Here is a 13,532-nt window from a genome sequence, read left to right as displayed (position 1 = left end):
TTAGAGAAGGTGCCTTAATTTACCTTTTTTCTTAAATTTGACTCATAACAATACTGCAATAATTTGTCATACCTCATATAGAAATATTAAAATGTCAGAGAATTTACTCATTATGTCTATAACATGGAAATCACAAATAGAACAGAGCTCAGCAATATGGGGGAGCCAAATTCAAAAAGGAACAGAAGGTCAAATCAGCAGCAAGTATTTATTTATTGAGCATTGTAAACTATGTGACAAGCACAGCGCTAAGTAGTGGGGTATGAAGTAAGGGAAACAATTGTACCTGTTTTTAAGGAGGTCAGTCTCATTCACAGAGAGAACATTGAAATAATAATGCACTATCTATCTATCTATCTATCTATCTATCTATCTATCTATCTATCTATCTATCTATATCTCTGTGTGTGTATGTATATGTATATATGCAGCATAAAGCTGGAATTAGAGAGGATGGGAAAAGTAGAAGGTGGGGAGTATGTTAGGTAAGATTTAAGGAGGTCAACAGGGCCAGGAGGCAGGGTTGAGGAGGAAAAGAATTCCAGCCAGTGAAAATACACAGTAGAGAGATGGAATCTGTTGTGAAAGGAACAGCAAGGAGATCAGTGTCATTGGATTAATGAGTATGTGCAAAGGACTAAGGTAGAATACGACAGGAAGGAGCCAGGCTATAAAAGGATTTAAAAGGCAAATCAGAATTTATATTTTATTCTGGAATCACAGAACTTGGGGGAAATGGCCAGATTTATGTTTTAGGAAGGTAGTATTAATAGCTGAGTTTAGTGTGGACTGGAGTGAAGAGAATACTAAAGCTGGGAGAACAAACATCAAGCTAGCATAATAGTCCAGGCATGAGTTAGTAAAGGCCTACCTCAGGGTGGTTGCAGTACCTTGAGGAGAGAAGGGAGAGTATAGTAGATTTGTGATAAAAGTAGAATGGACAATATGTAACTACCAATTGATTATGGGGTAGAGGTGGGACTGAGAGTGAGGCACTAAGAATGATAGCTAGCTACTGGAAAAGTTGATTTCTCCTGGGATAGAATAAAAAAACAACAACGACACAAGCCATAAATAGAAATTCACTCTACACCTGTTCCTGGATATAGGCATCTTTTACTTTCTGCATCATTAGCTCACTCCACTTCTTACCTCACTGATATTTCACCTCCTGGCAGGGGAAGTTTTTATCTGGTCTCACATTCCTTTTCCTCACTGTGTCTCTTGCACAGTAATACACAGCTGTGTCCTCAGTCTCAACGGAAGTCATTTGTAGATATAAGATGCTGTTGCCATTATCTCTGGAGATGGTGAATCGGTCTTTCACAGAGTCTGCATAGTATTTACTTCCACCACTGCTAATGCCTGCAACCCATTCCAGTCCCTTCCCTGTAGGCTGGCGGACCCAACTCATGTAGTAGCTGCTTAAAGTAAATCCAGAAGCTTTGCAGGAGAGACTCAGAGATCCCCCAGGCTGTATTACATCTCCCCCAGACTCCACCAGCTCCACATCACACTGGACACCTGAAACACAGAGATACTGCATTAAAGTCAATAGTCACATGAACTCACCACTTCACATTGTCCCTTCCTCTCCATAAAACTACCTTGGAAAATGGTGAGAAGGAAAATCCAGTTCAGCCTAAATTTCATGGTGAGTTTCCAGCTTAGTCCTCTGAGGGGAAGGACACAGAGAGCTTGAGTTTGTTTCCCCCAAAAGGTACAGGTACAGGTTTGGGGCTGCTTTTCATCCCAGTAGGGAGGGACACAATTTGCATATCTTGCTCTATTCAAAAAGAGGAAGAACACTTCCTCCCAGGGAGAAGTTCCTTTCCTGAACTTCTGAAAGTTCTCTTAGAACTAGTTGCAAAGGACTGGGGAATGTGGTTGACACTGAGACTCTCAGAACTGATGATTTTGACTCAGTGTCAATGACCCCACATCCCTTCTATTACTCTAAACAGTTGGATTACTTGTAGTATGCTTTTCTGTGCTCCTAATAAATTTCTAATTGATCTTAGGCCCATTTCTGATTGCCAAAGCTCCTCAAACATCTTCAGTTTCCAATGACCAACAGACTGAATCTCTTATGTGAATCAGTTTCTTCTCAGGTCACTTTTCCTGATCCTTGGTACTCTACTGCTTCCTAACTCAACTTTTCATCTCCTTTTACCTAGGGTTATATTTCACCAAAATTATTTACCCATAGTTTCAGTTACGGTCACTCATTGCCTTGATGGGAATAGCTGATATACCATTTTTAAATCTTCTAGGTGGAGAAATTGAGTTTTGAAAGTCACAATTCACAATAAGAGATTTGCAAGTCTCCTCCAACAGATACCCTTGTTCCTCAGACAGACATAGCCTATGCAATGGGAGAGAGAAACTGTTATCCTTTGTGACATTGACCTAATAATCTGATTTATGGATCAAGTGTCGCTAAGATTTCTATGAGATGATCCTCATAGTTGAAGTACCAATCTCATCACCCAGAACATCTAGGTCTGCTGCCACCTGCTGAATATTTAATTGTATGCTCAGAAACACACTTCCATTCTCACTTCCACATTCTTTTTTTTTTAAAGAAGGGATATTTATAATTTCAGGGCCCTTATACTTTTAGAGTTCTATATCTAGAATATTTCCAGGATCATCTTTCTTTTTTCTCAAGGATTGAACTCAGTGGGGGCAAAAAAAAAACAAATAAAAAGCCAATAATCCCTCTCTTAATCACCATTGCAGCTATGAAGTCTTCATCATAAAGCAAAGGAGTCTGAGTCATGTTTATTTGGTTTCTTTCCCCAAGTATTATTATTAGCATTTTGGGTGGCTTCTTCTTCCTCCGTTATTTACCAAATTAAGGATAATTTATAATACAACAGAGCTGTGAACAGAGTTCAGTGACTATAGAAGAGAAAAGCATACATTGGTACTCTTCAAGTGCTGAGTTAGTAAGTCATCGTTTCATACACGCTAGTATAAGGGTCTTAGATTTTTAAACTTTTCCCATTTCAGACATAAAATGATTTAAAGGTTTCAAAACTTGGGAGTGTCTCATTCACTGTTTGTAAAGCAAATTTCAATAAAGCTTAATATTTTTAACTCCCTTAGTTAACATGAACACTTTTGATAAACCTGAGAGTTTTGAGGGTGCTTGCTTATATGATGAAGGTAATTAATGCCATGCAATCAAAGTCTAGATTAGCCATGCCCCTTGCCTTGATATAAAAAAAAAACAACAATATAGCCAGCTCCATTTTGAATACAGGAAGAATCAGCTCTGCTCTCAGAAGTTGACCTAAGGAGAAAAGCAGCCCCAGGGAATCCAATTGTAAGAACTGGCCAGCAAGGATACTGTTCCCACTAAAAGTAGCATTTTGACTATTACAAATACCCAGATTAAATACAAAAGTCATGTAAAAGAAGATATTATCTGCATAAAGAGAAAGAACTGATAAATAGATTATAGAATGATTTTTACAAATATGAATATTTGATTCTAAAAGACATCTCTAGGGTGGGGGGGAATAAAAAATGATATTTACATGATAACTTTTTAAAACTTTATTTAAACTTATTTAAAGGGAATAGCATGCTGTACATAATAGATTTTCAGTTTAATATGCAGTCACTTTTTATTATACTATATTATTGAAATGGTTGTTTTATTTTATAAATCAAAGTAAAATAAATTTTAAAACTTTTTTAAAGGGCAATACGGAAATTCCACAATAAGAGAAAGGAAGTCAGTGTCTTGAAGTGGCAGAGACTTCAGTGGACTTCGCCAAGTGCATTCCTTACATGGACCTTTTAGTAGCAGAGTATTCATGGACCCACTCTTCCCATTGATTCTGTGTATATTTGTGGGAAAGTGAGCCTCATATTTGTAGTTGAAAGGTTCACACTCTAATTGTTTTCCTTACTTTGAACTAGTAGTGTCAAGTGGTTTGGGTCCTTGAGTGTGGACTCACAAATACCTGGGGTTCTTGACCTCTTGATCATCTAACCTGTAAACATGATGTAGAGGAGTAGACCAAGAGAAAAATGCTACATTGGAAATCACACTCTCTGGGGAAATTTTTTTTTTATTTCCTTCGATAAGAATATAATTAAATTTGTAGCAAAATCTGATCATATATTCTTAGTCAAGTGACTAACAAAATGGAGAAATCTCTATCTTCTCCAATCCTCACAACCTCTCAAATGTTTCCAAAATAACAATAATGCATGAGAAGAAAAAGTGGTTTCAGCTAGCAACAGTACCTAAGCACCATGAATTCTAACAAAGCAGCAAACTGATGAATTAACAAGAGAGTAGGCTTATTATACCTAATCCCTAAAATGATCACTCAAAATTCCCCCTCACAGCAGCTCCTAAACCCTTGGAGGGGTGGCACAACTACACCCATGGCTTACAGCAGAACTAAATTCTTTCTAATCCATACTGTGCAGCAGAGGTGGAGATAGAGAAAACTAGATTTTTGCTCTCCTTGGAGCGGCAGTATGGCAGTATGCTGTGCTGCAGCAGTTCTTAGCTATAAAAACTAAGGAACAGAGGGAACTGGAGGAGGAATTCAAAATGTATACAACTCCACCAGATCTGAAGGAAAAGGTCCTGGCATCCACCTGAAGTCATTTTGGCCTTTCAGAAGTCACATGGGTGGAGACTGAGGCCACTGAAATGTGAATCCTAAATAATTCCAAATGAAGAATAAATATTGCAATACAAAGAAAAATTAATCAATACATGAACCAATAGAAGGCTCTATGGACTCCCAAATTCTCTTAGGAAGTGACAGCATGGAGTCACAGCAGAATGTTTTCCTAATGTTGCAAGAAATAGTGCAGGAAAGAAATGAGAGTTGTGAAAGTTGGGGACAGCTAGGTGGTGCACTGGATAGAGCACTGGCCCTGTAGTCAGGAGGACCTGAATTCAAATCAGGCCTTAGACACTTGACATTTATCAGCTGTGTGACCTTGGGTGACTCACTTAACTCCATTGCTGAGAGAGAGAGAGAGAGAGAGAGAGAGAGAGAAGTGTGAAAGTTGAATTTATCTCCTGCATAACAGACGTAATTGGCAGCATCGAAAAAATGAAGTAAATGGTTGAAAATCTCACCAAAGATTAAACAGAAGGAAGAAGTGATTGGGAATATAAGTATACAAAAGACAAGAACAGTCTCAAAGGAGAAGAGTAAAAACCAGTAACATTAAAAAAAAATACCATCTCTATATAAGTAAAATATATTTCTCTCTAAGGATACAAAAAAGACAGCTTAAGGATTATAGGTCACCTGGAAAAAAGTGGCAAATCCAAAAGCTTATAAATCGAGACATGGAGTCAAGATGGCAGAGTAACAGCAGGGACTCACTTGAACTCTTGCCCCAAACCCTCCAAATACCTTTAAATAATGATTCTAAACAAATTCTAGACCAGCAGAATCCACCAAAAGACAGAGTGAAACCATTTGACAGCCTAAGAAAACTAAGAAGTTCAGCAAGAGAGGTCTGGGCACCAGGGCGAGAGGAGCACAATGCAGTGCAGGCCATACTAGTGCAAACCGGACCTCAGCAACCAGGAGTAGGTCTCAAGGCAGCTGAATCAGTGGCAGCAGTGGTAGTTTGCAGACCTCTTAGCCCACAGATACTGATGCTGGTATTTAGACAATTCCACTGTATAGTACTGGACAATTTAGGTCAGCAGGAAAGTCTGTAGCACCCAGGTGAAAGTGAAGCATACTCCAATGCAGGCCATGCCAGCACAGCCCCAGCCACAGCAAAGCAGGAGCACACCTTGGGAACCACTGAATCAGGAATGGTAGCAGCTGCTACCGTAGTTCTCAGCCCAAAGACAGTAAGGAGGTCAAGCAACTGGTCAAAAGGAGATTACAGAGTCTCTTTACAAGCCCTGAGGAAGGACTCTGTAGTTTTGCCTATACTCACATAAGGGTCACATTCCTGGGTGGCAGTCCTGGGGCAAGGAGGAGCACTAGTACATCAGAGCTTACAATCACACTGGAGTTCCAGAGAGGTAAAGAGTGGTTGTGGTCACTCACAGACCAGAGCATAGGCCAGGAGAGTAGCATACATCTCTCCTTAGATGATACCACCTTGGAACAACCAAAAATTTACAAAATATCAGGCATTTAAGAAGAAGCTCCTTATTTGATAAAAACTGCAAAAAAATGGAAATAAAGTAGATATCCATTAATTAGACAATTGCTTAATAAATTGTGGAACATGAACATAATAGAATATTGGTGCGCAATAAGAAATTGTGTGTATGAGTAATATATCTAATAATAATAATGGTAATTGTAGTTATTATTATTATTACATTAGCTAACATTTATATAGGAATATAAGGACCTGTTACATTAAATAAATCATGGTACATTAATATACTGGAATGCTGTTGATGCACAAGAACTGATGAAATAGACAGGTTCAGAGAAAACTGGGAAAACATCTATGAACTGCTGAGAGAGGAGTATCACTAGAAGAACAATTTATGCAATGACAGCACCATTATAGAGAAAAATAATTTAAAAAAATTTAGAATTGGGTCAATACAGTATATACAACATGAATCCCAAGGATTGAAGATGAAATATACCTCTCATCTCAGCCAGAGAAATGATGAACTTAAAAAGAAAACGAAAGGACATACACTTTTTGGTAAGGCCAAAGTGGGAATTTTTTTCCTGAAATTAAATGTTTGAGAGTGAAATACTTGGGTATCAAAGAACACATCATGGTAAATGCATAGTATTTCCCACTGCCATCGTTCTTAGTAACTGAGACCCACCCTAGCCCTTTCCCTGAATCACATTAGACCCAGTGCATCCAGTAGTCACTAAGGGTGAATCTTTACAGGAATCTTTACGGCTTTACAGGAGAGGAGCAAGAGACTCCGCATGCTCTCTCACATCTCTGCCAAACTCCACCAGGTAAGCATCGCACTGAATAGGTAAAAAGACAGAAAGATTGCATTTAAAGACAACAGTCATGTCTTGCCAAAACAACAGTGTCTCTCCATGTTCAAAATTCTACTTTGGAAAACGATCAGAATAAAATTCCAAATCAGAAAGGAAGGAAAGAGTTGCATAAAATGATGAAGAGCAAAGTGGGCAGAACCAAGAGTTTGTACACAGTAAAAACAATATTGTTTTAAGAACAATTATGAGCAGCTAAGTAATTTTGAGTATTAGGAATACACAAATTAAAAATAAAGGACATAGGAAGAAAGACGCTAACCATATCCAGAGAAGGAACTGATAAATAGAAGTATGTATAGAACAATTATATGCATATATGCATATACATACATGCATACATACATATATATATGTGTGTGTATATATATATATATATGTATCTGCATCCGTCTCTAGTGTTGGGGAGGTGGGAGGGAGAGAAATTTACCTGATAATATTATTGTACATTTGGAGGGAATGGCAAGTTGTGCATGGTAGCTTTGCAGTTTCGTGTCCAATCATCTTTTTTATGGTACTGTGTTACAGAAATGTTTGTTTTCTTCTGTGAATTAAAAATACAATAATTTTTTTTTAATCCAATTCAAGGGGCAGCTAGGTGATTTACTGGACAAAAGACAGGCATTCAGGTCATGAGGATCTGAGTTCAAATTCAGCCTCAGACACTTTACATTTAACTAGCTGTGTGACCCTGGGCAACTCACTTAACCCCGATTGTGTCATCAAAAAAAAATCCAATTCAGCCCAAATCCCAGTGTGGAGGCTCCACAGGGTCTGTCTTCAGGGTAAAGGAGAAGCCACACAAGACTGAAGCTCCTCTCCTAGAGCTAGAGATTCTGGGCTGGTTTTCATGCCAAGGGACGAAAAGTCTGCATGTTGTCCTCTCTTCAACAAGAGAAAAAGCAGCTGCCATAACCTTGGGGTTAGTCCTCTCCCTGAAATGCAAAGAGAAAGATCCCCCAGAACTGGTTCTAAAGTCCTGGAGAACATTTTATGACACTAAGAATATATAATATTAGCATATAGCATTCTGTGCACTGTCTTGGGGAGAGAAGTGGGGAGCGAAGGAAAGAAAAATTTAAAACTCAAAAGCTTGTGGAAGTGATTGTTGATCATTTAAAATGAAATAGTAATTACAAAAAGGAAATAATAATGTATGGTATTCATGATGAGAAAGACAGTGTCTGTCCTTCCTGCCAAGATGCAAGGAGACGCCTAGTTTTCCAGAGCTAAGGCCCATCAATCAGGCTGTGCCCTGAAGTTCCTTTGAAAACAATACGTTGTGCTCACCATCTGGATGATCAGAGCCATACCAAAATCCCAGAATTGTTACACACCAGCATCAGGTGGTCTCTGAGTATGGACAAGCACCATTAGTACCCATGTTGCAGTCATGAAGCCCTGCTTTGAATGAAACTTGTCAAATTATTGCTTTTACCCTTCCTTGTCACTGTCAGAGCTCATTACCTAGCCACTGCTATAACTATTGAGATCTCCCCACAATGCCTCAAATCCTACACTAGGGATGGAGCTCCGGTACATGTGTTCATACTTGCCAGCCATTTTCCTCACTTAGAAATTAAGCTTCTGTTTGATTCCTGACTCTCCTGTCTCTTTGTTTGATGCCTGCCAAGCACATGTTAGAGACCAGCTATGGCCTGGTTGACATTACCCATCACTCCAATTGTTTTCATACCAAGAGAATGCTTATAAAGCTTCTCTGTTTCTGATATTTTCTGAGTCAATCTCCTCCTATTTCTGATTGATTTTGAACTGAATCTGCATGGGTTACTTTTTTCTCCCCATCTCTGCCCCTGTCCCTTGGCTCCCATGGTTCATTCTAGGGCCCTTGCTTATTTTTAGAATTGGAATATATATACATATATAGACATATATATTTATGTGTGGCTTCCACATGGAGCCACCTCTCTCCTTACTCAGGGCTCCCAAGTCTGTTGTCACTATGTCCTCAGGAGATAGAATATCTTTTCCCTGTTCTTTTTGATTTTCTTTTTCTTCTCTACTGAGCAGGGAATGAGGTAGGTCAGTACTCTTATTCCACGGGGGAGGGGGGGTGAAGGTGGGGAAGAAGGGTAAAGTTTATAAGGTCCATTAGGACCTTTCCAAAAAACAAATTATTTTCGTATCAGCCATTGGCATTGTGAAATCTAGTATAATGCATAGAATCTGAACTATGTCAATTTTGTATTTTTTTTTTCCTTCACTGGCACAGGACTTGTATTTTCATTTTTCAGTTGCTGCTTCCTGATCTTAGAAAAAAATTAAAATTCAATACACTGTGTACAATGTAGTTATAATTTCCTAGTAGGCCCTTTCCCCTTTTTTATTCTCTTTGGAATATAGACCTGGCAGTAGTATTGCTGGATCAAAGGTTATCCTTTTGTGGTGGCAAAGAACTGGAAATTGAGGGAATGCCCATCAACTGAGGAATGGCTGAACAAACTGTGATATATGATTGTGGTGGAAAATTATTGTGCTCTAAAAAATGACGAGCAGGATGGTTTCAGAAAAACGTGCAAAGACTTACTTGAACTGATGTAAAGTGAATTGAGCAGATCCAAGAGAACAGTAGATACAGTAACAGCAGTAATGTGTGAGGAAGAGCTATGATTGACTTAGCTCTTCTCAGCAATAGAATAATCCAGCATAATCCCAAAGGACTCATGATGAAGCATGCTATCCATCTCCAGAGAAAGAACTGATATTGACTGAATGCAGACTGAAACATAACAATTTTTACTTTGTTTCTTTCATTTTTTTGTTCAATTCTTTTTATACAAAATCACTAATGTGGAAATGTTTTAAACCATTGCACGCACATGTATAATCTATATTGAATTGCTTACTGTTTCAAAGATGGGGAAGGGTAGGAAAGGAGGATAGGAAGGATAAAATTAGGAACTCAAAACTTTTTTAAAAAAGTTTGAAAATTGTTTTAACATATAATTGGGAAAAATAAAACACTATGAAAATAAAAAGAATATAGTTAAATTGTCATGAACGTGGAAAGTTTCTCTCAGTCCTCTTCAGACAGTATGTTTTCACATGTATATGACCTCATTCTCCTTTAAACATGCTTTTCAGTTTCCCTGAGGATGATTGAAATGCCTTTAATGAAGGAGTAAAGAAATTTATATCAGTAAGTGATCAGAGTTGTTCTGGACATGGATCTGTTTGTCTTCCAAGGCACCATGGCTGCCTAGCTAGCTTTTTCATTGTTGTTGGTTTGAAAACCTAATGCTTGCATAATTCTCTTTAGTAACATCAACACACTTAGCTGATCTCACAGAAAGTTAGAGACTATATATCTTTTTCTTCATCCATCACCATGATGATAACAATAACAATAATTACCTTTCATATTGCTCTTTAAGGTTTGCAAAGAGTTTTAGAAATACTGTCATTTTTTATCCTAATAACTCTGGGAGACAAATGTTATAATTATTATGCTATTCAGCGTGAGAAATATCTTAGAGGATTTTCCAGGGTGAGGAACACATACAATGGACATTCATTGTAATATCTATTTTTCCTCCTTTTCTAAATCTCACAAATTCCTTCACATTATTTTTTCACCCATTTCAACCATTCTAACTTTACTGTAGTTTCTTAAGAAAAGGCAAAAATTCTCAAGAAGGCTAAATCCTGTTAATGTGCATTTGATTCAGTACCCCTCCCATTTCTTCTATAATTAGAGAATACTCGAAATCCTACCCCCTGTTCTTTAACCTTTTCTTTTTTGTATGCATATTGCAATCTATTTTTTCATTTTTATTTATTTTAAACTTAAATACAAAAAGACAAGAGAAGAACTTTATATAAACAGCATAACAAAAAGGAGGATTTAATAAAGAAATGAATTTCCATTTCACCCTTTGCTTTTTAAAAACAACTATGTAATACTACGTGTCACTTTCAAAGCTATCCTGATTGTCTGTATTGCTTTTTAAATTTTATTTAGTTCTCTGCTGTGCACTTTTTTGTCCCTCCCTCCCCATCTCATCCTAGAGATGGCTACCATTAAACATAAATAAGTTTGTGTATGTGTCTATGTGTGTATATATATGTATATGTATGCATGTATGCGTAAAACCATAACATACATTCTTCTATTCATCAGTTCTTTCTTGGATATGGATAGTGTATTCCTTCATAGGTCCTTTGAACTTGATTTGAGTATTTCTAATACTCCTAATGATTTAGTCATTCAAAGGTGTTCTTAGAATACTTTTGCTGTTACTGGATATGATGTTCTTCTGATTGTGCTTATTTCATTCTTCATTATTTCTTCACTATTTCAGCCTTTCTATGTTTTATCTAAAATCTATCAGCTTATCATTTCTTATGGCACAGTAGTATTCTGTCATAATCATATATCACAGCTTGTTTGGCCATTCCCCAACTGATGAGCATCCACTCAATTTCCAGTTCTTTGAGAGCTGCTATAGTTATTTTAGAACACATAGATTCTTTTCCTTTTTCCCTTAAATCAGCTTGGAATCAGATCTAATAATAGTATTTCTGGGACAAAGGTTATAAACAGTTTTCTAAATTTTGAGCATAATTCCAGGTTGCGCTATAAAAAGTTTGGATCAGTTCACAGTTCCAGCAACAGTTAATGTGTTCCAATTTTTCCACATCCCCTTGAACATTTGTTGCTTTCCTTTTCTACCATTTTATCCAATCTGATAGGTTTAAGGCGATATCTTAAAGTTGCCTCAATTTGCATTTCTCTAATCAATGGTGTTTTAGAGCATTTTTCATGTGATTATAGCTTTGAGATTGAAAAACTGCCTGTTCATATCCTTTCACAATTTGTCAATTGGAAGATGACTCATATTCTTATAACATTAGACAAAACGTTTATATAGTATATAGGAAACATTTATCAGAGAAAAGCATGTTTAAAAATTTTTGCCCAATTTTCTGTTCTACTAATGTTCCACATTGGTTTACCTTTGTAAAAAACCTTTTTAATTAAATGTAATTGATAGTATCCACCTCACACCTCACAATACTCTCTATTTCTTGTTTATTCATAAGTTGCCCTCCACCCCATAAGTCTGATAGGTAATATGGGCCATATTCTTCTTATTTTGTTATAATATCAATCTATCTGTCTAGGTCATGCATGCATTTTGAACTCATCTTATGTCAAAATTTAGATCCCCAGAGAAGATCATCATCAGTTTCTCAATTTCATGACAGTGTGCTTGCCAGGTTCTAGATAATGGACAATGCTCTTGTGATTCCCCATTCACCAATGGAGTGAGGAAAGGCTGTGTGCTTTTTAGCATGGTTTATTCAGCCATGTTGTCAAACACCTTCAATGAGGACAAATACCATCAAAATCAGCTTCAGCACCGATGGTACATTGGTCAACTTGATAAGGCTACAAGATAAGACCAAAGTGGAGGAAGTGTCAGTGCATGATTTTCTGTTTGCAGGTGGTTATGCAACAAAATATGGATCTATTTTCTGCTATTTGTGCTCATTTTGGTCTGACAATATGAACAATACACACAAGTTCCAGCAACCAGCACCATGCCATCCATACATGGAACCACTGGTCACAGCAAATGGAGAAGTTTTGCATGAGGTGGATAAGTTCACTTAACTTGGCAGTATACTTTCCAGGGATGTACACATTGGTAATCAGGTTGATGTATGAATTGCCAGAGCTAATTCAGAATTTGGGAGGTTTGAAGGAAAGAGTGGGAGAGAAGAGATATTAGACTTCCTACCAAACAGAAGGTCTACAGAGCTGTGGTGCTGACCTCATTGTGTATGCCTGTGAAACCTAGACAGTATATCAGCACCATGCCAGGAAAATGAATTGCTTCCATTTGAACTGTCTTAGGAAGATTCTGAAGATCACCTGGTAAGATAAGATACCACACACTCAGGTGCTTTTTTGAGCTAAACTGTAAAGCATTCAGACTCTACTGCAGAGAGCACAACTTCAGTAGACTGACCACATTGTTCAAATGCCAAACGTATGCTTGCCAAAAAGACTGTCTTATGGGGAACTCACACAGGGCAAGTGCTCACATGGGGGTCAGAAAAAATGATGAACATCTCTCTTAAGAATTTTGGAAATGGGGCATCTAGGTGGCACAGGGAACAGAGCACTAGCCCTGGAGTCAGGAAGACCTGATATCAAATCCGGCCTCAGACCAAACATGACATTTAGTAGGTGTGTCCCTGGGTAAACCTACTTAATCCCAACTGCCTGAAAATTAAAAAAAAAATTAAATTAAGAATTTTGGAATTACTTATGTAACACTGGCACAAGACAGTGGCATGTCCTCATCAGAGAAGCTGCTGTGCTCTAGGGGCAAAACAAAATTTAAGATGCTCAAAAAAAATGCAGGATGTGCAAATTTTGAGAATCCACCCCAAATGTTCACAGGTGACCAGCTTGTGGTAGAGTATTCTGAGCTTCTATTGGTCTGATCAACTGTAGACAAATACATTGTAACTTGACTCTAACATAGTGATGTCATTTTGGTCCTC

General features: G+C 37.7%; 1 gene segment (V, D, J or C); it reads right to left on the bottom strand.

The window, feature by feature from the left end:
* Window positions 1-1,138: 1,138 nt before the first annotated feature.
* LOC110203680 (Ig heavy chain V region 5A-like) lies at window positions 1,139-1,732 on the bottom strand. The segment is given in 2 exon segments: window positions 1,139-1,524; window positions 1,608-1,732. Coding segments are annotated over 2 exon segments (417 nt in total).
* Between the last annotated feature and the right edge of the window lie 11,800 nt (window positions 1,733-13,532).

This window comes from Phascolarctos cinereus, unplaced genomic scaffold (assembly GCF_003287225.1).
Source record: "Phascolarctos cinereus isolate Bilbo 61053 unplaced genomic scaffold, phaCin_HiC Scaffold_3;HRSCAF=262, whole genome shotgun sequence".
Taxonomy (NCBI): domain Eukaryota; kingdom Metazoa; phylum Chordata; class Mammalia; order Diprotodontia; family Phascolarctidae; genus Phascolarctos; species Phascolarctos cinereus.
Note: the sequence above shows the minus strand (reverse complement) of the source record. Positions and strands in the feature narration are given on the sequence as shown.